We start from the raw sequence: 26,796 nt of genomic DNA, 5'->3' as shown, positions 1-26,796 counted from the left end.
GGAGAGCTGGCTGCCAGGCAGATGGCTCTGCCTTATGAATTTTGTAAGAAGAATGGGGTTTGAACGCTTTCCAGGCCCGGCGCCATCACAGCGAGGGAGGCATGTTTTCTAACGGTGGGGTTAGTGCCTGGCCCTGGTTGTCTTTGTCTTTGCTCCGGTTGCATGTGCTGGATTTCCTCCATGGAGCTGTAGTTCCTCTTCCAATAAAACCTGGATCCCAGCCGGCAACAGCTCCGTGTTTCGCAGCTGCTGTGCTGACACCCAGAGCTTGACAGGCAAGACCCGGCCGCCTGGTCTCCTCGGGCCACGGCAGAAACTGAGTCATAGCGAGAAGCGAGAGATGGATTTCCAACTGAGAGGCCATCCCGGGGAGCTTAAAAAGAAGCCCTGGTGTCTTCGTTCGTCGTGTATGCACGCACGTTTGTGCTTGTCCTGATGTGAGAGTCCCCCGGGGTGGTGCAGGGAAGGAGGGAGCCGGGATGTGTAGGGAAATGAGCTGCCGTCGCTGCGGCTGGGACTCCTGAGGCTGCTGTTAGGGCAGGATGGCGCTGGGCACAGCTCCGGGCTTCGGTGCTCTGGAGATGATGCTGGATAAGGGTCGGTGGTCCACCACGAGCATCAGGGGAGACTTGCAAGAGGCTTGGTCTCAGCTGCTTTGGGTGCCCACAGCCATCACTGGAAGCACTGGGCAGGAGCGAGGGCAGAGATGCTGTACGAGAACCCTGTCCCGTGCCTTGCTTTTATGGAGCTGTTTTCACAGAGCTTCTGGCAGAGCATCTCCCTCCTTACCTGTGGATTTGCTGCGGCAGAGGGGGGAGATGCAAGCTACTAACAAGCCAGGATGGACTAATTCACTTTTTAGGCAGTAATTCTTCCAGTATGTGCCAAGCAATAACTAAAAAGCTTAAAGAAGCTCACGTTTCTGTAAGAGGGGTACCTACGGCTGTGCTGCCGATGACTGAACTGCCTGTACAGCTTGGATTTCACGGGAGAAAGCTGGGATGGGGGCTCTGGGGTCCCTCCTGCCCTGCAGAGCCGGGTGCTTCCCACCCGCCTGGGCTGCGCCGGCTCTTTGCTGGGATGCCCAGGGAAAAGCAGGGGCTGATCCTGCTGGGATGAAGGCCCAGCCGGCAGGGACGCGTGCTGGGGAGCCAGACAGGCTCGCTGCGTCTCCTCCAGCCCCCCTGCACCAACAGGCAGCTCCACCAACACCCCCCGCCAAGTCCCCCGCCGCTGTGGCACGCCGTGGGGGGCGTGCGGGCGCTGTCTTAAAATCAGGTTTCTTTAAAGAAGCTGTGAAATTCATCAGCATAATAATTAACTATTTTTACTGACAACTGAAGTGCAGGTGTGAAGATATTCTTCACACTTTTTTTTTTTTTTTTTAGAAAAAAAAAGATGAGAGTCATGGTGTAAATAACCCTTTTTTTCTGATGGCAAATCTCCTTTGTAACGCAGCCCTGTTATCGCCACGCGATCCAGCGCGTTGTAGCACATTACAGCCTGATGGCTATGATTTTTTTATTTTATTTTTTTTTTCTTTTGCAAGCTTTAAAGATATTTTTTTTTTTTTTTGGTGCTTTCAGTGAACTTGAGAAGCGAAGCGGGAGCTGTTTGTGCCTCCAGCTGGGAATGCCGCGCTCCCACCCAGGCAAATCCACAGCTCCCAGCAGGGTCCCAGCCAAACCCTCTGATGTCTCCGCAGCCCCCTGGCCCCAGCACCGCCTGCTCCTGAGCCTTTCTTTAAAAACTAATGACTTTGGCTAAGCGTAAGGACAATTACCATCAAAGGGAGCCAGTCCTTAGAGGTGAGGTTGGGTGATGGAGGAGCCAGGAGTGAAAACTCGCCCGTATATATGTGCTAATTAGGCCTGTTGGAGAGCAGGCGTGTGATTTCTGGTTTGCCATTGAAGAAGTCAGTTCTTCAGGAAAGCATCGGCACTGGTGGCTGCTCACACCACTTACTGGTGACACTGGTGTTTGCCAGCGCAGAAAGAGCCGCTCGGCCCCGTCTCACTTGAGACTGCAACCGCGGGAATTTTGTCACTTCAAACTTTCGGAAAACCCGCGAGTTAATTACTCAATTAAAATTAATAATGATTGATGAATACTGCAGGTGTACGCTAAATTATTCAAATAGAGGCAATCCAAACTGGGCTAATTAGATTACACTTCACTTCAGGTGGATGGGAGCTCGCAAAGGTTATGTTGTGACAGCAGAACCACAAACAGAAATAAAACACGGCGACGAGGCCGTGGCGCTGGGTGCTCTGCAGTGCCTGCCGTGGCATCCTTTATAGTCCCATAAATTATTTCACTACTGTTTTTGCTTAGCTCTTTTTAACTTGTCTTCAAATGCTTCTGAGACAAAATTAGATGAAAAAGAAACTCTTAAGAAAAAGGTTTTGTAAATCCTTTTCCAGCGAAGCAATGAAAGCAGAGCCAGGCTGTGGAGAGACGCGGGGTACCAGGGGTAGGAGGTGGGGAGCTGCCAGCTGAGGTGTCCCCTCTCCCCCTGTTTCCAGGTGGGCTGAGAGCCCCTGGCTGCCTGCTGGTGCCCCCCATGCCACGGGCTGGGGCATCTTTTTCTGGCTGTTGGAAAAGTCTGTTGGCGGTTTTGGGCCCCTCACTACAGGAAAGACACTGAGGGGCTGGAGCGGGTCCAGGGAAGGGCAACGGAGCTGGTGAGGGGTCTGGAGCACGAGTCTGGTGAGGAGCGGCTGAGGGAGCTGGGGGTGGTCAGCCTGGAGAAAAGGGGGCTGAGGGGAGACCTTCTCGCTCCCTACAACCCCCTGAAAGGAGGGGGCAGCCAGGGGGGGTCGGTCTCTGCTCCCAAGGAACAGGCGATGGGACAAGAGGAAACGGCCTCAAGTTGCGCCAGGGGAGGTTTAGATTAGATATTAGGAAAAATTTCTTCACTGAAAGGGATGTCAAGCATTGGAACAGGCTGCCCAGGGCAGTGGTTGAGGCACCATCCCAGGGGGGATTTAAAAGACATGTAGACACAGTGCTTAGAGATACGGTTTAGCGATGGCTTTTGTCAGAGTTAGGTTGATGGTTGGACTCGATAATCTGAAAGGTCCCTTCCAACCGAGACAATTCCATGATTCTGTGATGCCCCAGCGATGCTGGGGGAGATGATGGGCAGCAGGGTCTCTCCTGCTGTTTGCACAGGGACACAGCGGGGTGGCAGCTCCCCCCAAGGAACAGGGACCCCCCCCCAGGAGCTGCCAGCCCACGTCTCCTCCTGTCCTTGCCGGCAGCTCGCGCTTGTCTTGTTTTCTTCTGCCACGGCGCTGGCTGCCTGCTGGGTGACAGCCCGGGGTGCCGCGGTGCCGGGGGCTGCGCCCTCACCCCCCTCCCCTCCCCCTTGTCTCTCTCTTCTCTGCGTACCCACAAATGGCAGCGATATTTCCTCTTTGCAGCAAACCCCTTCCTTTCCAGCCTGTCCTCGCAGTGAGAGCGGGTGGTGCCGTGAGAGGGACGGGTGGTCTGGGGGCTGCAGGGGCTACGGACAGGACGGGTTGGGGGGGGCCATATGAAATGCAGGGAAAGGTGGCCGGCAGGCCACTGTTGAGCACTTGGCTGTGACACTCATAGTAGGAATTAATTTTTTTTTGCAGTGTAACTCATGTTGTCAGGGTCTTTCCAGCATGGATGTGCAGCAGCATCCTCCCGCGAGCCCCCCCAGGAGTCTGGGCTGCGAGCACCAGCATCTCAGTGTGGGTTTGCCATGTGCTGACCGTGGTCAAACGAGCTCCTGTCCCTCTTATCTTGAGAGAGCCTTTAATTCAGGCTCTCTGTCAGCAAAAATTAACCTCAGCTTTCTAAAACAAATGCTTCTCACCTGCGCGCGGACTGGTGCCGTCGGGTTTGGGGAGTGCTGTGCTCTGGGGCGATCTGTCCGCCGATACGCTGTGAATGGGAGAGTCTAATTTGGAAACGTAGGCAAACCCAGGTGGAACGTATATTTTATTTATTGATTATAAAATATACCTCAGCCGGGGTTTCTAAGCTGGTCGGGCTGGTTTCTGCTGCACGTGACTGACTGGTTTGGTGGAAGGAGCCAGATCTGCTGGTGCCAACAGGGACTGGGGTTTACTGGCACGGGATGCTCCTGAGCTCGTGTAGCAGAAACACTCTCAGATCCCCATCTGGGAAGCCGGAGCACCTTTGCCTGGGCTCACAGCTGGTGCCACATCCCCATCTATCCCCATGGTCCCCATGCCACGGCCGGGTGCGTGGGCAGGTTCCTTGCTGGCCAGGAGGATGGATAGAGTAGGGCTGCTCCAAACCGCTGCAAGGCAGGAGAGAAATCAGTGGAGCTTTTCAATGAAAAATCAACACAGACGTGAAGCAAAGGACCGTCAGTTCTGCTTCACCAGCTCCGGTTTGTGGCAGTAGCTGTAGCCCCTTTCTGGGGCTTTTTCCAAGTCTGAGATCTGCTGCTTTGCAAGGGAGAAGGCAGTGATCCGTGCTTCTCCATGGGAGATGGAGGGAGTGTGCTTCCGAGGGCTGATGTGAGCGGCTGTGGGGTTCCCACCCTGAGCAAGGAGCCCCCCCATCTGCGGGATGCCTTTTGGGGAGGTGCTGGGCTCCCACGGGGCACCCCCGGCACTGCTCCCGCTGGGCCATGGGCTGGCAAGAGCCGCCCAGCTACGGGGTGTGTGTATAGTCGGGGTTGAAATCCCCCCACGGATCAGTTTGCCATGCAACGCATATATCCCTACGGAGGTTAAAGAGTAGCGGAAGAAGAAATCTCATAACAGTTGGAAAATTGCTGCTTTACTCCCCCGGCACTGTGCAGCGTGAGGGCAACTGCTCCCACCTTCGCCCTCTCCCTGATTAGGCAGAAAGGACTGATTCCCCCCGGCAGCCGTGGCTTTATAAGCCCCGTTCATCAGCGCGGCTCCTCTGATTGCAGCCCCCCCCGGCTCACCCCGGCCCCCAGCAGCCGCCTGGGTTCCCCATCATCATCAGTGCCAGCAGGAGCACGGGGGCCTCTGATAAGGGGCCATTAAGGATGAATAAAGCAGGCAGGATGACGCGCAAGTCACCTTTCATCCTCCAGGTCCAGCCGCAGTGCGGCGTATCACTCCGGTCCCCGGCAGCCCCTCGATCGGGGTCACGTGTGTCTTCTCGCACGTGGTGCAGGCCAGTGGCCGGCTGGTTCCGGCTATGGCCACCGAGTCCAAACGTGCAGGGACGCCGGGAATGGGGGGAGCAGGTCCCTTCGTGCATGGGCGAGATGGGGCGCTGCCGAGGCTGCGGGCAGCGGCGGGGTGCAGCAGTGCTGTCCCCCAGCGCCTCTGCGGATGGGTGATTTCCTCGGATCCCGGCTGGTGCCCCAGGTCGGGGAAGAGGGGCTCATCCCCGGGGTCTGTCGGGACGGGGAGAGGGCACAGCCATGGGTGCAGCACCGCTCGCTCCACTCCGTGCAGCGCTTCTCTCCCAGGCGGTGCCTGCGCTTCAGCAGAGCCACGGGAACAGGCGGGTTATGAGTTTTTCTCAATAAATATATTCCCCCCTTTTTTCTCCTGCCCCCCCCCCCTTTCCTGCTTACAGGAAGCAAAAAGCCAGCAACACTTGGCGGTTCATCCTGAGCGAGGATGTAAATGCTCAGACCGGTTGCTGTATTAAAAGGGAAACGCTTCTTGCATTTGCATTTAGATCAAAACAAAAAGTGTGAAAAGTGTGTAATCGCTCCCTGGGATGGCGGTGGCCTGATGCTGGGACCATTCTTGCCAGTTTACATGACGAAGGTAGCAGTTTTTGCGTTTGAAATTTAATTATATTGCTATAACTATTCCCTCCCTTGAGACAATTGTATGGTACGGAGTAAAACATAAAGTCCCTCCGTGCGTGAGATCCGGGATTGAGCCGATCCCAACCCGGGTGGGATGGTGGGTTTACAGCCTCCTCCCCACCGCAGTGCCGTCCTTATGAGCTGGTCAACCTAGCTGCTCCGTGGCTCCGGAGCCTTTCTCTTTTGCGCTGATTTGAGCCCAAAACGCTCATCAGCACATTTACGCGGAGCATTTTTCCTCTCTCTGTGTCCCTGGCCGGGCTATGCCTCTGCCAGCCTCTTCCTCCTCCTCCTCCTCCTCCTCTTCCTCCTTCCCCTCGCTGGCTGCAGCATCCTCGGGGGCTGCGGATGCGCTGAGCCCATGCCGCAAGGCAGGGCACAGAAACTGAGCGGCGCCGTTTCTCTCCCCCACGTCCTCTTGCTGCAGATTTGTATCGCCAGAATTCACTTTACGGTATCAACCGAGCCCCGAGAGCTAAAACTCACTTTGGGCACGGGCTCGTGCACGCTCTCAGCAGAGAGCGAGCGTGGAGCAGCCCCGGTTGTTCTCTGGATGCGACTGGCGCTTCCCTCCGCGTTTAATCCAGGCGGGCACCTGGGGCGATGGCGGTGGTGAGAGTACCTCCGCTGGATGGAGGCTGTTTTAGCAGCATCGCTGTGTTTGAGCACTGTCAACTCTTGTGAAGAAACGGGTATTTCCAGCCTTACATTCAAATTGCCGCTCGGGCGGCATGTGTGCGGGGGACCCCACGGTCACCCACGGTTTGTCCCACCTTTGTCCCCCCCGCTGCCCTGTGCAGCCCCCTCCTGAGGCCGCTGGCTCTTTGCCACGATTGTGGGTGCCCAGGGAGAGGGGCATCCCCGGGGGGAGCCAGGCTGCAGCCCCGGCTCAGCAGCATCAGCCCCGCGCTGCTGCTCCCGTTTCTTTTCGGCACACCTGTGGCTGTCACGCAGAAGGCAGAGGGGGTCGGGGACGGGGGGGGGGAACCCCACCAGCCGGGGGGACCCCGCCAGTCGCTGGGACGCGGTGTTTGCTGCTTTGGCAGCTGAACCCGGGGGATTTCGTTGGTCGGTGGGGTTGGGGCGCGCGGCGCCGTGTGCCCGGCTGCCTCCCTGCCAGTCACTGTCAGGTTAATAATAGCAGAACGGAGGAAAGGAACTAAATGCAGCCACTGAACTATATTTAATTTGCGCCGTATCCTGGAGCTGAGGAACTAGTTCAATGGAGACTCTTATCAGCCTGTTTGAAGGGTTGAGCTTTTTATCTGGCGGTTGTTTTACTGCCTGGTCTTGCAGTTGCAAATAGCTGAATACAGGCACGAAGCCAGCCGAAGCCTGGGGCTCTCTCCCCTCGGGCTTTTCTCCTCTCCGGGGTCACGAGTTTCTCTGTGTGCCCCCTCCTGAGCCCCCGACCGTTTGTGGGGCCAACCCCGGCGTGGGGAGCAGCTCCTCTGCCTGGGCAGTGGCCATCCCCACGCACTCAGAGCCATTTCCACGATAAAACGGGTCCCTTCCACCCTCCGCGTTTGCCTGAGCCGGGAGGGAAGCAAAAGGCTCGGAAGCGCTGAGTTTCCGAAAGCTTCTTGGCAGCGTTCAGGTTTTTTACCAAGACCGGCGCATTTCCAGCAGGAACTGTGACGCTGCGCAACCCAAACTGGGGTATTTCTTTGCATGTTTTTATGAACTGAAATGCTCTTCCCCTCGGGCCCGGCCGCCTGGTGATCCCGGGGCTTTCATTATTTACTCTGACAGTCTGCCGGCTCCTGCGCCGTGGCCTGTCGCAGCCCGCGCTGCAAATCATCTCTCACCTTGTCACCGCCGAGATGGCAATTTTACTGCTGGCAGCTCCAATAGGGGTGGATTTGCAGCGTGCGCGCTCCCTCTTCCTTCCCTCTCTGCCGTGTGATGGTTTAGAAAACACGGCCAAGGTTTCCTTCCCAGCTGAAAGGACTTGGAATGCGATGAGCGCGGCGGGCGGGTGGTGCCGGGTCGGCATCCTCGGTGTGCCATGAGGACACCCGGCCGCCGGCGATGCTGGGTCCATGGTGCCATCCCGGTCGTGCTGCTCGGCCGGCTTTTCCTCCCTGTAGTTTAAATTATGAATTGAGTTTCTGGTTTTTCTTATCAGCTCCGGCATCTCTGAAACGGGCTTCGTTTGTGGAGTGTGTGAGTGGAAGAGCAGACCCAGGAGCAGCCCCATGGTCTGTGCCCCGCTCTGTCCCCAGCAGGGACATGGTGCTCTCACACTGGCTGCTTTTACATGTTCCACAGGGGGTGGGGGAGTCTGCATTAATTTTAATATCAGATTTAGTCATTTGGTATGTTGGCGTTACATTTTGATTCAGCAGAGCGATACAGCGATGCAGCGAAGTCACGGCACAGGCACAATACAGCGATTGCGATATATTCCTGAGTCCTTGTTCAGCCGTGATGGCATCCCCAGCCTCCGTATGCTCACGGCCACGGCGCTGGGCAGCCCCAGCTGCAGGGAGGGACGGGCGGGTTGAAGCCAGCTCGAGCCCGTTGCTCTCCTCAAACTTGGTTTTTATTACTTGTCCAGGTTTTATACTCTATACTGGCCCGAGCCAACTTACATGCTTACCCCCACACTGGTCTGCCTGGCTGAAGAAGACATTAATCTCTACTAATTACCTGCAGGAAGGCTGTTTGTACAACCTGCTGGTGCCCTGGTGTAGCCCTGTGCCTAAAACCAAGGCCGCCATCCCCTCCCTGGAGCTAAATTCCGTTTCCACACGGCAGCTGCTGACGGCTCCTTATTTTCTGCCCAGTGCTTGGGATTTTTTGGCCCATCTCCTCCGAGCCTTTTTCCACTGTGGGGGATGCTCGTTGGTCATGGAGAGGGTTCAGCTTCTTTTGCTCCTCTTCTTGTGAGTGGTGAAGATTACGTTTTACAAGGTATGGCATGGCAGCAGGGTGCAAGCCCTGGCAGGGCACGGAGAGCACTGTGGGGGCGGCGGCGGCCGGGGGGGAAGCTTTAGCAGATGTCTCACTTGTCTCCTCCATGTTTTGGGGTGCCGTGTCGGGGTGCCGTCACTAACCCCGTGCCCTCCGCGCAGGAGCAGCAGCTGGCGGAGCTGGCGGCGGTGCGGCAGGTCCTGCAGGCTGACCTGGGGACCTCCATCCGGCGCATCGCCGATCTGCAGGTGGCCCTGGAGGAGCTGCGGTCCAGCGACGAGAGCGATGCCGAGAGGTGAGGCGAGGAGCGCCGGGGGGCTGTGGGGGCTGCAGGGAGGCAGGCGCGGGTGCTTTGAGGTGGGGAAAGATGCTCCACCGTGCAAGAGCGATGCCAGGCTGGCCGTACCTGCACGTCTGCATCCTCGGGCTTTTGTGCTGCAGCAGCACGTGTTTATGCGCAAGAAATTTCACGTTAACAAAAACTTCATGAAAAAGTCTCGCCCTGAAAATCATACTGTGTGGACCAGCTTAAAGTAGGCAAAAAGGACGCAAATAGCCCCGTTCGCAGAGCAAGCCCTCGTCCCTAGCAGCGTGGCGTGCTGCCAGGCGGCAGCGTGTGCCCCAGCGCTGGATTTATGGATTGAAAATCCCGCACTTCGATCAGCCACAGGAGCTGGGGTTTGGAGGAACCGGTGAAGCTGGGCAGATTTTGCTAGGAAAAAAATGGGGAAAAAATTCCGGTGAATTTTTCAGGTGGTATTTCTACAGCCCTCCGATTTTCCTCTCTGCTACGCCGCTAAAGGGGCATCGTGACAAATGGAGACAGAATAGATAAATGCATTTAAAAAAAGAAAGCAGAGATGTGCTTGTCACCGCACCGTGAGATTTCCTTTATGTAGTGATTAAACCCGGGAAGGGTGAGATAGAAACCGCGAGCTCAGAAATTCGCTCCTTGGTAAAACAGAAGTGATTTCCAATACAATTGACACATTAGCGGGAGGTGAGAAGTGCTTCCTGGCAGGGACCTCCGCAGCTGCTGGGTGCAGGAAAAGCGGTGGATTTTGCTCCCTGCCCTTCTCCAGCGCGGTGGAGGTGTTCTGCGAGTGTAAATGCAACGTACGCTGCAGCAGCACCCGTCCCCGCGACGGGGATGCATGCACCGGCGTCCCTTTTCCAGCCCAGGGCAGGCGAGGAGGTCTTTGGCCACGCAGCGTGCTGGGAACGTCCCCGCTGCTGCCCTGGAGGATGTTGCCTGGGGAGGTTTTCGTCTCATCCGACTCATGCGGTGGCTTCGGGGAGGCCGTGTGAGCCACGGGCAGCGCCGGGGCTGACTCTCTCTTTTGTCCCTCGGTTGCAGCGTGCAGACGGCGCGGGAATCGCTCTGCTCCAGGAGGGAGACGTGAGTGAGCCCCGGGGAGCTGCCGGCCGAAGGGCAGGAGCCTGCACCGGGCTGGGCGATGGGTTGTGGACCACCAGCTGCCCGCAGCTTGCCCAGGGCAAGGGCGCTGGTGGGCTTTGGGATGGCTCTGTGTGCCCCCATGCCTGGCGACCTGCTCGCTTTCCCTTCGAGCTTTGTCTGTCAAACCCGCGGGACGCTCTCGCTCCTCCGGGCTGCATTTCGGGAATATGAAGCTGATCTGTGGCTTTGACGAAAAACCGAGATCCTAAAGGATTTCATCTGCTGCAGCTGGAGTGTGGGGTCCCGGAGGGTGGGCAGGGGTGACTCCGGCCCCGGGGGACCCCAGGGGTGCGTAGGGCACAGTGGGTGCCTGGGGACACACTGGCTCTGCCAGGGCAGCACTGCTCCTGGGGCACTGCAGGCAGCAGTGGGGTTTTCCTGCCCATGGTCTACAGGCTACAGGGCACTTACAAAAGCATGAGGGAAATAGCTAATGGCAGCAGCAATGGCACAAAGGCCAGGTTGCCTGGAGAGGTTTGGTTTGTCCGATCTGTGCTGGTGCTACAAAACAGCCAGCGCAGAGCCCAGCGTCTGGAGCTGTGAAGAAACCCCCGGTCTGTGCCCGGCCTCACCCTCACAGATGCTCCAGGACCTTCCCAGTGCCACCGGCCCTCTTGTCTGTGCTTGCGGGACTAACGAGGTCTCGTCTCTCCCCGCAGGGATGCCTGCTCCAGCGTCGGCTCCGTGCTCAGTCTGGAGCCTGCAGAGAGCATCAAGTCCTGGCTGGGGTCATCCGCGGGCTGGTCTTCCCCGACAAGTCCCAGCTTGGCCGGGAGCCTCTCCGTGCAGTCCGTTGGCAGCCGCAGCACCCAGGGACCGAGGTAAGGGACCCCCAGCCCGTCCTGGGCATGGCCACCTCCGGCGGTGACAGCCCCCGCAGTGGGTGCCCACCACAGCCTTCGTCTGGGGAACCCGTGGGTGCTTGGTACCAGCTCCAGCATCTTGCAGATGCACAGAGGGTAGAAAAGTATCTTGCAGCAGCAAGCCATCACAGAGGTATTTTAAACCCTCCCGTATTTTTATTTCAAAAAAACCCAACAGTGTGAGAAGCAGGAATGGGCTGCACGCAGCGCTGGTTTCCCAGCGTTCAGGTGCAGAGAGGTGGCTGCGGGCATCCTGTCCTGTCGGGGTGACAAGGACAGCAGGGAGAGCCGTCAGCCCCGGGTGCTCTCCCGTCACGGGTGTCTGCATGGCCTGACCCCACTCCCCTGGCTCCTGCTTGCTCCGCTGGGGGCTGTGGCTGCTCGCGGCCCCTCGAACTGGGGGGACACATGCAGTGGGTGCAGCCAGTAACTCCCTCCGCAGAGCCGAGCATCCCAAACCGCTGCGTATCCTTGGGGGCTCCCACCTGCTCTCTTTGGCTTTTATTTTCCCCCGGAAAAAATAAAGTCACCCTTTATGTGTGGTGGACCGCAGGGTGCAGCGAGGAGCACCGTGGTGGCACCGCTGCAGCGGCGGCAGCTGCTCGGGGACAGGGAAGCCCCCGCGGCTCCTGGAGCGGGGGCTGCTGATGCTGGCCCGGGGACGGCGGGCACTTCGGCTGCGCTCCTTCCAGGACGTGCAGAAAGGAGCTCGGGGGCACCCGTGGTATTTAAGGTCAAAACATCAAATCAAGGAAGGTAGTCGCTGCCACGCCAGGATCAGTGAAACGCTAGATGAAAGTCGCTACATCAAAAACATGCTTCAAGCAGTATAATATCCCTTGATGTATTCTCTAGAGATAATTTAAAGAGGCGATGCAGCCTATTTGAGGATTTGTATGCCATATGCTCGCCTTTTGCTGCTGAGGAAACAGTATGCATTTATACAGTTCTAATATAAAATATGTTAATTTTTGACGGTAATGCTAATGGGCTGTGAGGGAGTTGGAGAGCGGCCCAAGCACTCGCGTGGCCAAACTGCCTCGGCTCAGCTCCCACTGCCCGGGGCTCGGTGAGTGCCCAGGCACCCAGCCCCAGTGGAGGCCACCTCGCCTGGGTGCCCATCGGAGGGACCCTCCAGCCCAGAGACAAACCCAGGGTCTTACAGCCCTCCCCGGCACTGCAGGGTCGCAGACAAACCAGTTCTTTGCGTTTCACCTGTGAAGCGATTGCATGGGTTGAGTTTTGGAAAGCCCTGTAAGTCAGGGTCTGGCGGCTGCATCTCAGAAGGGAGGTGGTGGGGACAGGGAAGGGACGTCAGGTCTCCTTGGAGGCTTGGGAGAGCTGTGGGTGAGCAGAGATGGAGGTGGTGGGGACAGGGAAGGGCATCGGGTCTCCTCGGAGGCTTGGGAGAGCTGTAGGTGAGCAGAGATGGAGCTCCGAGTCCTGGGGTCGGAGCTGCACGGGGCCAAAGCAACTCCGGAGAGCATCACCCCTACCTGGGGAAAGGGGTTTCTCTGCTTTGCATGCCAAGATTTGCAAAACGATAGCTTTATAACGAAAAAAAAAGCAAGCTTTTTTACATAATGCGTGATCTGTAGCATTGATTGCCATGGGACGAGGTGGCAGCCGGCCGTGCACGCGGGTGGCAAACCCGACCAGCCGAATTCACGGTGGGCAGGGCTGGCAGTACCCCTGCCTGCAGCCCCGCCGTACCCCCGTCTGCAGCCCCGGACTCGGGGCACTGCTTTCCTGGGGGGGGCGTGTCAGGGCACACATACCTATTTTCCCATCTTTTCCCCCCCCTGAACCAGGATGGGGGCCAGGCACAGCTCGCTGCGGCACCCGCCTGCTCCCTGTTCTTGTGCAGGTCCCTACAGAGATGCTCCGAGCCGATGGGGTTGGATAGGGTTTGCAGGCTGCCGTTTCATTCCAGACATTGGTATTAAGCTCCTGGCTCTGATTCCGGCAAGATCAGTCCCCGCTGCATTCACCTGCTTTGTACGGCAAAATAACTATTGCCAGAATTAATTTTCTGAAGAGCAAATCCCCCGGCGGCGGATGCCTCGAGCATGTTTGAAGCGGTCCATGGCTGATACAAGGCAGAATTTAAGGGCGGTCGGGAAGGGCAGGGACCTGCGGGGAGGTGATGGCTGGGAGCCCTGAGAGCAGCCATCCAAGCTGGCTGAGACCCTGCGCCCCACCGCAGCACCCATCAGGAAAGTAATTCCTCCGTGCTGTGTACGGGTCTTTGGTCCCAATAACCCAGCTCTGATCATAAATGAATGGCAGCAGATCAGGAGGTATGGCTAATATCACATTTCTGAGCTGAAACACACTGGATTTATAATAAAAGGGCAGGTATGTAGGCTTGGGGATTAATAAAAATAACTTACTGGAATGACCATGGCCATCGTGAGAGGCAATTTGTACCTAGGCTTGGAAATAGTGTGACGGTCTGCCTCCATCCGGGGGGTCACGAAGAGGCGAATTGCAAATCCTGGTGCCGTAGCTGTGTTTGGCTTCGGCTAATCTAAGATGGAAATATTAGAGAGGAGGCTATATGAAATGCAAACAAACAGACAATGAGACTGGTAAGGTAATAAAAACGAGATCAGCGAAACGAGCTCTTCCTTATTAAGATTCCTTTGTCTTACACAAGCACCCAGTAATGAAAAATGAATCTTCCTAGCATTCGCTTCTCAGCACTGCATATGGGATATTTCCTGAACAAACAGCTGCCAAAAGCCAGAGGAAAGCATAGAAGGCTGTTATCGTCAGTGTAGTGTACAGGAATGAGAGATTTGATTAACATTTTCTTTAATTCTCTGCTATTTAAGTGCTTGTACAAAATGTTGGCCAGCAGGGCTAAGCCTCCATAAATATGACACATTGCAGAGTTGGAATAAACTGTCAGGTTTTTTTTTTTCTTAGGAAGCCAATTCAAAACTTTATGTATTTATTCTGCCCCTCGCCAGGCAGGTCGGGGTTGCGTTGCGATAGAGGGGCTGATGCTGAGGTGCAGGAGGGAATGGTCCTGCCTCTCGGTTCCTGCATCCCATGGCATGGCAGCATCCGCAGCCCCGGCATCGCCCCGGCGTCCTTTCCCCTTCTGCTTCAGTAGGTGAAAGCAGGAGCCCGCGTCCCAGGGCTGGTGGGGATCCGACACGTCTATTTTTAAACATTATTGTGTCAAAAGCAGATCATTATGTGAGGAACTGGGAGCTCTTCTGTAGATGACGGCGTGACAAGAAAATCCTCTTCTGACTGAAATTAGGCCAGTCTCTTTTTCTCTCCCCGATATGGAGTTGTCTTGGCTTTATTTATGAGCTACCAGGAAAAGCATCCGAGCCACACTTTCATCCCTGGTCATGTGTTGCAATGCATGTGTGGATTTTATTGTATAAATTATTTCAACTAGCATAATTGTAATCATGTTAATTGCTATGTAATCTTCACTAATTATTGTTGTATGTCATTTGCTCTGGTGTGAATGGCATATTGCAGAACTCCGTTTGGCTTACAGATGCCTTCCGAGTTGTGCATCAGGCCCTGCTTTTGCCTTTGGCTGGGGAAAACCCTCGCTGAAGCTGAGAGGAGGAGCGGAGTTTTGCTGGGCGGCCGTAGCGTCCTCGCGGTCCTGCTCCTGCAGCATCACCCACCGCCGGGGCTGCCGGGGGCTCCTCAGGTTATTCCAAGCCCTGGGAGTTACTGACGGTGTCTCAGTCTGGGGTTTATGGATGAGCAGAGGGTGCTGCAAGACGGGACAGGACCATCTCGCACTTGTGTCCTGGCTTGAGTATGGCCAAGAGAAGATTACTCCTGATTGGAAGGGACTCTTTATGAGAGAGTAGACAGATAGGGTGAGGCGTAACGCTTTTAAACTGAAAGAGGGGAGATTTAGATTGGATATCAGGAAGAAATTGTTTGCTGTGAGGGCGGTGAGCCCCTGGCCCAGGTGGCCCAGAGAAGCTGTGGCTGCCCCATCCCTGGAGGGGTTCAAGGCCAGGTTGGACGGGGCTTGGAGCAACCTGGGCTGGTGGGAGGTGTCCCTGCCCAGGGCAGGGGGGTTAGAGCTGGATGAGCTTTAAGGTCGCTTCTAACTCTAACCATTCCATGATTCTGTGATCTTGGGGTGGCTCCTTTGGTAGCCATCAGGGTGGGGTTAAAGGAACAAAAGATAAGGATGGGGTGCTGGTGCAGTAGCGTGGGGTCCAGCCATGGTTGCATGGTTTGACCAGCGATGGGGGCTGGCAGCCCAGCTTTCCCAGGCTGCGGCAGCACCGGCACCAGCCTCTGGGCTTGTTCCGTCAGAAACCTGTTGCATGGGAGAAATTACCTTGTGGTCCTCAGGCTCCTTTTGCAGAAACAATTAATTGAAAGGGGGGGTGTGATTTCCCCGTGATGCAGGGACATGCCGTGGCGGTGGCTGGTGCTCCGGGTTGGGTGGCCACCGCAGGGGGAGTCTCCGGAGGTGGACGAAGCAGGTTTTGGCTTTCTGTGAGGGGAAGCGATGACAGGTTTTGCTGGAAGGATCCGAGCATTTTAGATGCTGGAGAGCAAGAGGAAAAGCATCAAAAGCAGAGAAATCCCAGCAGTGTTTCCCCACGGCGCGGTGCCTTTTTGCTGCTAGTGTAAACCCTGAGGAGTATTTGCATTTTCATTTAAAATCCGGTCAGGCCCCGCGTGCGCTCGCCAGGCAGCTGATGCTGCTCGAAGGTAACATGCCACGACCCTGGCACCCACCACCAGCGCCGACCACGGGGTGATGAGCCATGCCCGGAGAGATACAGCTTCCCTGGGAAAACCAGCCCTTTCCTTGGGTTTTGCTTAAAGAATGCGGCTAATAGGAATCGTTGGGAGAGACAGGGATGGATGGGGGGGTCTTGGGCTTCACCTCTTCTACTGAAAAGCAGGGAACGGAGAGCACGGGCAGGAGATGCTGCAGTACACAGAGGTCCCTGCTGGGACCCTGGGGGCTGCGGGGCCTCGGCAGCCAGGCTCGTATGAGCCGTGGGAGCTGGAGGAACAACGCTGCGTTTGCTGTTTTCACTCCATTTCGGGCTCTAAAGATTTTCATAAAAATAGTAACTGTCCATCAGGCTGAACAGGACAATAAATAGCAGCGTGTGAACCATCCACGTTCACAGCCCATTAGTGTTTCTTACCTCTCCAGCTCACTTTTATCTCAGTCTTAAAAACTAAGGAAAAATATTGAAGCTGGCCGTTTAATTTATGAAAGCCGGTCGTGCAGCAGTCAGTTTACAATATTATTTAGAAACGTTAAAGAGCGATTGGAGCAATTTCCGTACAAATTCTCATGGAAGGATTACACCAGCTATTTAGGTAAGATGCAATTTAGGCTCCTAAACCCCAGCATTATCGAAATGTCTCAAACTATTAATCAGCTGTGAGGCTTCAGCAACGTCGGGTGCAGCGGTGCGGGGTTGCCCTGGAGGTTGCTGTGTTCCAGAGAGATTAAGTCTCTGGTTAATTCATTTTGCATTGGATAATCACATGGTTTGGGCCCGTTTAATGAGCTGCGGGCGCATGGCACGGTGGCGAGCACCAGGACCAGGCGGGCATCTCCGTGCCCTGGGCTGTGCCAGCAGGCGCCGGGGGCCTGAAGCCGCTCCATTACCCCATCGCTTCTGCAATCGCCTGCGTTTCCCAGCCGTGGAGTTTGTCTTCGACCCGTCTCGGCATGTAAATTATTTCACGGGTCAGTGGAGCCTGGTCCGAACGGGTCCAGCGCGGTGGCTGGATTATCCACTCTCACCCCCGTTCCCATGGCAACCCCAGCATTCCCGGGGCAGGATGCTTCATTAGTGGTGATGTAAAACTTGACCACCGCTCCCACACCTCGAAGCCTGCTGGCCTCCCAGAGATGTATTTATTTTTAGGTTCTGCTGCTTTACTCCACCCTTCGCTCTCTTTTCCCCTTCTCCTTTCTGTCTCAGACAAATTCACATCCCGGCAACCTTCTCCTTAAGGCCAATTCCAGGTCCTTGGCTGAGTGATGCCGGGGGTATCCGTGAGTGGGGATAATCCACTGGCAGCTGCCAGCACTGGGCACAGCCTTTGTCAAAACACGTCGCTCGCAGGCGCCTACGCTCCCCGTCACATCGGCAGGCGGCTGCGCGCGAGCAGCCTATAGATAGTAACTGGCTATCATTGATCTAAAGCGATGTGCCGGGGAGAGGCACGGCGCAGCTCTGCAGAGCGCCTGCTTTGTTTCAGATGTGTCCTGGCAAAGAGGCCCTTTGCCTTTCCCTGCAGTGAGATGGGCAGAAAAAAACATTTTTTCAGCCCTTCAAGTCCACATAGATGCTGGGGTGGGGGTGGGGGATGTAAACGTGGGAGCTTAGTGTCAGCAGTGACACCGAGCCCAGTGGTGACCGCGGCCCCCTCCCCATCTCCGTGCACCAGCTGCACAAGGAAGGGGACAGGCTTGGTGCAGAGGAGCCCCTTCTGCAGCCTGCGTGTGCCAGGATCCGGCCGCTTGGCAGGGCCTTCGGCAGCCGAACAGGCATCACATCAGCGTCCTGTGGTGCCCGAGGAGATGCTCCCAAGCTCCTGTCCTGGCAGAGCGGGTGCTCAGTGCCGTTGAACGCTTTGGGGAGGGACAGGCAGGATTTGGGGGAAGGCAGGACCATCCCCTGCTCCTGCCATGCTGCCGCCCCATCCCTGTCCCGCTCAGCGAGTGGCTGGTGCAGGGGTGGGAACGGTGTCACCGTAGTGGTCCCAGAGCAGCTCTTGCAGCCCCACGGTGAGGAGCGGGTGTTAAATCCAGAATACCAGCTGGCCGGCAAGGCTCCTCCTGGGCATCAACCCTCGGAGGGCTGGCACCATGTGCCGGTCCCAGCCACAGACCTGCTGCGTGCTGCTCTGCTCTCAGCACAGAGGAGCATGCCGTATTATTATTATTGTTGTTGTTGTCGTTGTTGTTGTTGTTGTCGTTGTTGTTGTTGTCATTGTCATCGTCATTATTGCCCTTTCTGCTGTTTCACATCTGCACAAGCTGCAATCCCGGCAGCAAGAGCCACGGCTGCTGGTGCCGAGCTGGTGCCATCCCCAGTTCGGCACCGTGTTCTGGCTAAACCGCCCCTAGAGCCCGGCCGTCAACCTGCCCTGGGGATGCTGTCCTGCTCCGGGGATGCTGTCCTGCTCTGACGGTGTCCGGTGCAACTCCTCTTTGGCGAGCGGAGGTGGAGCCCACACAGTTCCTGCCTTCTCAGCAGCCCCCACGTGCAGGGCGAGGTCCCATCCCCATCCCCATCCCATCCCCACACATCGCTTCTGTCAATGGCTCTGTAATGAGCAGATTTTTCCCCAAAGTGCATTTGCTTGGCGAGGAGATCAGTGCCGTCGGGTGGGGAGAGCCCTCCAACCGCTGGCTGCACCGGCGGCGGCAGGCTCTGCCCCCCCTCTTCCTGGCCTGTCTCCCTCCTCAAAACCCGGCTTTGCCAAAGGAAATCCCCACGGGAAAGCAGTTTATCCTTTAGGACCTGCTGCTCCTGCTCAGCCCTGGCCATTTGGCTCTTGCAGTTCACAATTGTTTGTCCTCCCTGGCAGCAGCCTGGGTGAAACGTGCCCCGCGGTAACATTAAGATGCATTTGGTGGTGCTCTGCGAGCTGGCTTCCTAAAATTTTAGCGAATAATCTTTGGCTTTGACAGCAATAAAAGAAATCCTACATGTTGCCCTAATTTGTCAAGAAAAAAGGACGTTTGGAGGTATGCGTTGGTTTGGCAGAGCTAAAGGCAGGCACGTCACGCACTCTGTGCCGGGGATTTCACCGCGTTCGCTGACTTAGAGTGAGTTAAGATAAAATCTTTGGGCATTGCCCAACTGCTAGGTGTAGCAGCGGGAGTTTATTCTGAGACTGCTACGTAAACACGGGCTTTTCGCTGCCCAGCCTTGCCCTTGCTGAGTGACATTACGGATGCTGGAGATGGCGCAGCTTAGACTAACGCCAATATCTCTTCTTCAGGGTGAGCAGAGACACCAAGGAACCAGCAGCGAGCCGGCCGGCTTCTTCCCGCAGCGCTGCCAGGTCCGTCGATGCTGCTGATATGGGGAGGACGGCGAGTCCCTTGCTCGGTGCTAGACGACGGGAATACGGAAAAACTCGGGCAGACGAAGAGCTGGAGAGCCCTAAAAAGCCTGCGGACAGGATAGGAGAGACATCCCCATCAGTGCTGCGGAGAGGGGGCTCCCCTGCCCCGGACGGGAGGTTCCCCAGCCCGCTGTCTCCGACGGTGCCAAGGAGGAGAGGGCTCTCTCCGGCGGCAGGGACGGTGCCCAGCTCGTCGGCCGCCCTCTCTGAGTACGTGGAGGAGCTGCGGCGGCAGCGGGGAGCGGAGCGGGATCAAGGGCGGCCGGCGCTGGGCGACACCTCTCCCCTCCCCATTTACCGCACCACGGGTGCCGCGGCCCTGCGGCGCTGCAGGGCTTTGCCAGCGGCAGAGGATTCCCCGGGGAAGCTGGAGGGGGATCAGCTGGGGGAAGGCGAAGGAGCAGGCGCCGGCCTGGCGCGCTCCTCCAGCCTGCGGAGCATGGCCACGGAGCCGGCCGAGCAGCCACGCTCGCCGGCACTCAAACGAGCCTCAAAGTTTGGCTCCTACGACTCCCTCCTGCAAAGCCTTGGTGGCTCCGGCCGCCAGCTGAGCTCTCCGGCTGTGGGCATGGAGGTGCTGGGCACGCTGCAGCCCAGCTCCTGGAGAAGCTTCCTGGAGCCGTCGCTGGAAGACGCGGAGGTGGGATGGGGCTCAGGGGGAGTCCTGAGCTCGGCATCCAGCGACGGGCCGGGCGAGGGGAAGGGCAGCGACCCCTTCAGCTGGCGAATACCCACCCTCAACTACGAGAGGAGAACCAACGTCGACTTCGACGACTTCCTCCCGGCCATCCGCAAATCCCGCTCCACCAGCAGCCTGGCCAAGCCCGGGAGGGACAGAAAGGACGGCCACCGGCCCCTCACCGTCCGCTTCCAGGATGAGGCCGTAGCAGGCGGCTCGGCGTCCTCCGAGACGAAGGGCACGGCCAAACGCAGCATGGCCTCCCGGGAGGACCCCGGGGACCTCTCCGACTCCTCCTCATCCTCTAGCTCCCTCCTCTCCTCCCGGAGTGCCGACAGCATCAAGCGCCGGCCGCAGCCCCAGCGGGGGGACGGGGAGGGCTGCAGTGGCAAAGCCGGGTCCCAGAGCAGCGGGACGAGCCGCCGGGCGGAGGCAGAAGGGAAGGAAGACGACGTCAGCAGCATCATGAAGAAGTATCTGGGAAAAGACTAAGGTAACCGTGCTGAGCCGCTCACCGGCACGAGCTCCGAGCAGCGCTGGCAGGTTTGCGGTGCTGGCCCCGAGCTGCTGCCTGTGCCCATGCCACGGGGTGTGTGGGGATGGGGTGGCCCGGGATAGCAGGTGTCCCCACGCTCCCCCTGGAGCAGCCCAGGGCAGGGGAGGCACTGGCCCGGCTCCATCCCCGATGCCTGCCTGTGCTCCCGGCTCTCCAGCAGCCGGGATGGTGCCAGGGATGTCCCATGGGACGTGTGGCACCAGGGATGGCACCCCGCTTGCCCTCTCCCTGCTCCCTTCGGAGCTGCAGGGGGGTGGGCAATGGGGACAGCCCCAGAGCTGGGCAGGACACCAGCTCCCAGGTCTCCTGGCCTCCAGGTTTCCCAAAAATCGTGTCCCCCAGCTCCTATCATGCCACCCAACAGCCACATCCTCCCGAGCCCCGCTGAGCGCTCATCCCGGTGCTCCTGCTTGTTCGCTTAATTTGAAATTGGCTTTGGCTGGATGCTGGAGGTCACCCCTCTCCCGAGGAAGGGGGTCCCACCGGGATCAGGGGCGTGCTTCCCCCAGTTAGCAACTGCCTCTGACAACCACTTGGCTCCAGTTTCTGTATTGCGACTGACACTTCGAGAATTAGGATTTATTACCGCAATCCAGGTTTGAAAGCAAAGTCCCTAATGAATGCGCCACAACTGTAATTAAGTGTTTAAAATAGATTAGAAAAACATTTTGTAAAACCATTGCCTTTAGACTAACTTATTGGATGTCAAGCTGTGACCAAATTGACTAAGCCGACACAAGAAGGGAGCGCGTGTTAATAAAACATTTCTTTCCAGGAAGCACAATTTGCATAATGAAACGTCCCACTTTCTCCAGACTTTGTTTCAATGAACTGCAGCAACTGGCCTGGGCGCTGCAGCGGGAGAGGGGCCGCCACCGGGCAATCCGCTCCCCGGCTCCTTTGGAAGAACTCCTGATAGGAAACCCGTAATTTAAACAGCGACTGAAAGCGGCTCCTCGAAAGTCTCGGGACGGTTTTACAGATGACGAGACTTTTTTTGTTTTGTTTTGTTTTTAAACGTACCCTGGTTTCTTTATGCTCCTGCCTCGTTTCCCGTCGCTGCAGCTTTGCTCAGGGCCAGCCGCGGGGAATGAGGGACTTTCTTGTTCTCCTGCCGTCGTTTGACTCAGGAGTTGGTGCTGTAATTAAAAACCCAGCGGCTGCCATAGATGCCTGATAATGCGCCACGCTGACCGGGAGGAGGCCACGCTGTAAAGAGCTGGAGGAACATCACACCTTTTTAACCCCGAAGGTGTATCCCACGTGTCTCACCCCACCTAGCGCTGCCCAAAAATCAGCTGAGTGGCCGAAGGATGCTTTCGGGTCTCGGCGTGACACCCAGCGACAGCGGAGCCGGAGGGTCGGTCAAACCGAGCCGCACATTTGCAGAACCTCTCCCTTCATGTGCTTTTATTTTTATTTAGTTTCCAGAGGCTGAGACTTTCTCTGAAGCTTCTGTAATTCTGTCGATATTTGAAGGCAGATCCGTACGTGCTTTCGTGGCTCCCGCCTGTTTGGGACACGTGGGAACATCCCCCTGGCGCAGCGCCGCGGCGCGTGTGGCAATGGGAGGCTGTAGTCGGATGGCTGCTTGGTTTTTACACAATAAAATATTTGCTTCTTTGACACGAGCCTCTTCTTGTCTTTCCTTTCCCCGCAGCGAGCGCAGGTCCGTGGAAGCAGCGCGGTGCAGAGCCGAGCGTCCCCCTACCCGGCTGGGGGCTTCTCGCCCGGGACCCTCCAGCCTCCCCATCTCTCGGCACTCACAAAAAGCTCTTTTTTCAGCTTCAACCCTCTTTCCTAGAAGAGCTCCAAACTTACTGATTTATCAGAGGTTTGTGGCAAAATTATACAGGTACATGAACAGATCTCTCTGTTCCATGAGAGATTTCCAAGTAATTTTCTCAACTGGGACATTCACATCAACCTCGTTGGACCCCCCGGGGCAGCCGCAAACGCAGCAGCAGCTGGAAAAGGCAAACTGGGCAGTTTTCCGCGTTTTGGGTTGTGGGGTTTTTTTTGCCTTTTGGATTCTGCCCATCCATTTCTAATTTAAACCAAAGCCTTGCAGCAAGAGGCATTTTCCTTGTCACAGATGAATGCAAAAACCTCCGGATGTGGGTTCACATCAGCAGTTTGCTCGGCCGCCCGGAGGCTGTCAGCAATTCCCAGCAATTCCTCGCTCCCAGCCAGCGCCGCGCTGCCGGCAGCCTGGCAGGCGGGAGGCAGCTCTGCGCAAGGTGACATTCCCCTCGTTTCCACGTCTCCTTTTTACAAGATGGGAGAAGACAGCGAATGAAGAAATTACCTCTAATTAGCTTTAAATTGTTTTTTTTTCTAGTGATTCGGGTATTTCTGGAAACAAAACGATCAATGCATTTTGTAGGTGTTACGTGCCTGGGCGCCACCGCCCCGGCACGCGCCTGGCTGTGCACCGCAGCCGGGTACGTGCGTTTGGTGGGTGGGGGGATCCTGCCCCATCCTGGCCGGCAAAGCTGCCGTTGGGCACCCTCGGCGGCTGGTCCTGCCTGCACCAGCACCGTGATGGTGCTGGGGAGGTGACGCGGCATTTGAGGAGGACCAGGGTGGGCGGGTGGCCCCGGGGCCGTGCATCGCCACGGGGCTGGGACACCCCTTGCTTTGCTCTTTGCGGCGAGTCTTGCTCCCGGGATGGATTTCGTGCTCCTTCGGGCAGAGACGGGCACCTCCTGGGGTGGGATTCAGACCTCAACAGCGAGAAAAGCACCGCACGCCAAACCCCAGCGTGGCCCCGCCGCGGGGACTTGCTTCACCCAAACCTTCCCCGCGGGTGTCATTGCACGTACAACACAGATGATTTATTTCAGATATTTATCCGGACACACACTTGGCTTCGGGAAGCGAGGGGGCAGCTTTCACCACCGCGTTCGCAGGGGCCCTGCGGAGCTGGCTGTTAGCGATGCTTTCTGTGAGCACGTTTGGTTCTCCCAGATCTCGGTGCAACCCCAATAAGAAAGTCTGTGTATGGCTCGGGGCTTTAAAAAGCTTTTTCTTTCTTTCTTTCCCCCCCTCCTTGAAACTGGCAAACAGCAGCGTGCTGTGCTGTCACGGCGGTGCCTGCAATTTCACAAATTAAATGAAAGGCATCTTCTCCCCGGTTCTCTCTGCATAAAGTGGAGAACTCAAAGGGAAAAAAAAAAAAAAAAGACTTTACGAAAAATCCTGTACTCCCTTCTGTGCTTTCAGATGAAAAAAGAAAAATCACAGATTGTGCCGTTTGGAAAAGATATCTTCATGGTCTGTCCTTCCAACTTGTCTGGAATATTTTAATAATACATTCGAACAAACAGTTCAGGGAGAAATCTTACAAAGTGGCACCGGCCGAGCTGGGCGAGAACGGGAACTCTTTCCCCACGGAATTTCTTGTCCTTAGTGATGCTGAACCTGCCCTGGTCCCTCCTAAACCCCGAGCTTGGCGGGGGGACACTGTGGGAAGGGCAGGAGGTTCTGCAGGACTCCCGCCGTGGTGTGGGACGCTGGTGGAGCAGGATTGGTGCTGGTTGTGCTGGGGGCCATCAGCAAGACCCAGCTTCAAACACGGTTCGAGGAGGAAACCACCAGCACCTGGACACTGCTGCAGCTCTAACGAGCTCTTGTGTGTGCTGAAAAAAAAAATGTTTAATTACATCAAGCGCTGATGGCATATTGAATCTGATCCCGAGTGCTGGCCTCGCCGGCGATTGCACAGACAGGGACCAGCGGCTCCGGAGTCGGGCGATGCTCTTGGAGCCTCCAGAGAAATAAAACGGCTGGAAAAAAAAAGATGCAGCGCAACTGCAAACGAATCACTGCAGCGGCGGATGCTCACGGGTGTGGGTGAAGGCTGGGGACCCCCTGCCAAGGCCACGGTGGGTGGTGGTGGGGTGGCCAGGGCAGGGGCTGCAGCGGGGGGACGTGGCACATGGGGGCCAGTGCACAGCATGGGGGAAAGCAGCCACGGAGCCGCTCACTGCGAGGAATTTCCATACGCGTGTGCCATTGCTAGGATTCATTAGTTGTCCGAACGAGCTGGGCAAGGTGATATAATCTGATTAAACTCCAGCACGGTGGCAGCACTGACGGGGTGGGAACGCCGGGATCCCGCGGCCCTGGGCAGGCGGCTCCGGCGGCACAGGCAGCAGGGGAGGCAGAGCGGGTCCCAGCCGTGGGAGGGATGGGAGATGGGTACGGGGCTGTAAGACAGCGAGCAGGACGCAGATCCGGGGGTGAAGGCAGATGGATGGGCAGGAAGAGCATTGCAGCTTGGTCGCCTCTCTGCTCCCTCCCTGCAGCACCCCTGAGGGTGTGGGGTCTGCAGGTAAGGACACCCCGGCTCACCCATTGCGGAGCCGGCCGGCGGCACCATCGGAGAGGGACACCGTTGGAGAGGGAGGGAGGGACACCCTGAAGGGCACCCAGCGCCCCCGCCAGGAGCCCAGCCCTGCTGAGCATCGTCACCACCTTCGGCCTCTGAAGCCTGACCTCCAAACGCCGGCTGGCCGAGGTGTCACTTTGCATTTCATTTTTTAATCGCATCTCAAAAACGCTACAAAAATTGCTCAGTATTTGGTGGCCGTAGCAAAACGATTCCTTTGACACTGAGCCTTTGATTTGGAATCACGACAGCGGTGGGTTTGCTGAACATTAAGCTGTTACTAGTTAAACTTCCAAAAGAAAAGCAGATTTGTGTGTAATACACTGACTTCTTTTTTTCCCTTTTTGCTTTGCAGGACACAAAGGAAATTGCTCTGTCACTTGAAATGGCTTTGCACATCCTTTAGCAACAAACCAGGGGAAAAAATGGTGCTTGGGCTGGAGCTTTCCCGGCTGAGTCCAGAGAATTGTTTGCCCTTGAAGCAGCCAGAGCAGGAGGAGAGCAATGCTCATGGGCGGCGAGAACGAGCCATCCATCAGTGTTGGCCGGCAATAAATACTCTGCGCGTCCGGTGCGGGGTGTAAAAACGCCTGTTCCCTGCCCGCTGCCGAAAGCACAGGAGACAAGTAACCAATGGCCAGGTCCGTCAAATTTAGGACCCCGGCGGTTTATAGCCTGGAGTAGGAGGACAAGAGTTATTCTCTTCGCCCCTGTATTTTAGCCACATTTACCTGCTTTCAGCGCCAGAGCCTTGCCGTTTGCTGCTGTGACGGATGGTCCCCACGGGAAGGAAAGCACGACTTTGGGAAAGCCGCTGTGCCTGTGGGGTGAGTTTCGTTGCCGAGATGCAAACGTTGCCAGCCCAGAGCCCTGCAGCCGGTGGTCATCCTTCACCCGAGTGCACCCCCAGGCCCCCCGCAGCCCTGTTCCCGCAGCAGCCGGCTGCCTCCGAACCTCTCCGAGAAAGGCAGACACGGGTAAGGGGAAGTGTCTCCACATCAGACGGACGAGCACCGAGCAACCGAGGCTGCCAAGTTTCCAATTAGCATAATTAAAGCATGCTCTTCTCTTCCAATGGATGTGCCTTCGGAGAGCCTTCATCAGAGAAAAGATCTCTGTAAAGAGCTCCTTCCTTTCCAAGATGCTCATCAGTCAGGATCGAGAGTGCCCAAAGCCGTCCTGCCGCTGGGTGCAGCGTTTGTGGGGCCCGGGCCCGACTCTTCTCCTGCTGGTGGACACTTTCTTTGGCACGTCACATCCGTAACCGATGGATACTCAACCCCCCGGCGAAGGCAAGCTTGCGTGCTGCTCAGTGCACGTCACCAGGCCAGGCCATGCACGGTCCCTGCTGCCGGGGGGACCGGGGCTGGTGACCCCCCGGGCTCCCCATCATCCCCCCGATGCCTTTGCAGGAGCTGGGTGTTGGGGAGATGCTCTGAGGTCCCCTCCAATGCTCTCAGGGAAACCAGGGAACTCCATTTAGTATACTCCCAAGTTTATTAGCTGGGTATGTAAGCCCAAAAAAACAAATAAGCCCTTTTTCCCAGCGCCTGTGGCTGGAAACGTTCCGCTTTGATTCGTAGCTCTGCTCAGTGGGATGGCAAGCAGGGGGCCGTGCACGTCCCCACCGTGTCCCTCCTGGGGACGGGACCTGCCAGAGCCACTGGGGTTTCTCCTGTGGGCTGGTGGCTCTGGCAGCCAGAGGGGGGGAGCGAGGAGCCTCCCCCCTGCCTGCGCAGGCAGGGCCGGGCAGCGCTCGGCTCCCGCCCCGCGTGTGACAGGATTCAATTTCACGCCCATTGGACGCAGGGAGTTAATACCCGATCGCTGCCACGCATGGAGCCTCTCTGCCACTTAAATGTGTCCCTTCCAAAAGGGAGATATAATTGAAATTATTCTTCCTGCGGGAGGTTGACCAGGCGTGGGAGCCTCCTCTTGCTCTTCCTCAACGTTTGCCATTGTGGCTGGTCTTGTGCTGCAGGGGCTCGTGTCCCAGCAGCTCAGCCCAC

The 26,796-nt window shown here is 56.9% G+C and overlaps 1 protein-coding gene across 2 annotated transcripts in view; it reads left to right on the top strand.

The window, feature by feature from the left end:
• The window catches only part of MYO18B (myosin XVIIIB), an 80,728-nt gene extending 58,708 nt beyond the window's left edge, over positions 1-22,020 (top strand). The window contains exons 40-44 of one of the 2 annotated variants that reach the window (XM_063350975.1): positions 8,884-9,017; positions 10,080-10,121; positions 10,841-11,002; positions 19,034-20,331; positions 21,170-22,020. In XM_063350975.1, coding sequence (XP_063207045.1) covers positions 8,884-9,017; positions 10,080-10,121; positions 10,841-11,002; positions 19,034-20,330 — 1,635 coding nt within the window. In that variant the 3' untranslated portion in view covers position 20,331; positions 21,170-22,020. The remainder of the gene's footprint in view (positions 1-8,883; positions 9,018-10,079; positions 10,122-10,840; positions 11,003-19,033; positions 20,332-21,169) is intronic. The other variant, XM_063350976.1, reaches the window with a different exon arrangement.
• The last annotated feature ends 4,776 nt before the right edge of the window (positions 22,021-26,796 follow it).

Source organism: Chroicocephalus ridibundus, chromosome 13, assembly GCF_963924245.1.
Source record: "Chroicocephalus ridibundus chromosome 13, bChrRid1.1, whole genome shotgun sequence".
NCBI lineage: Eukaryota > Metazoa > Chordata > Aves > Charadriiformes > Laridae > Chroicocephalus > Chroicocephalus ridibundus.
Note: the sequence above shows the minus strand (reverse complement) of the source record. Positions and strands in the feature narration are given on the sequence as shown.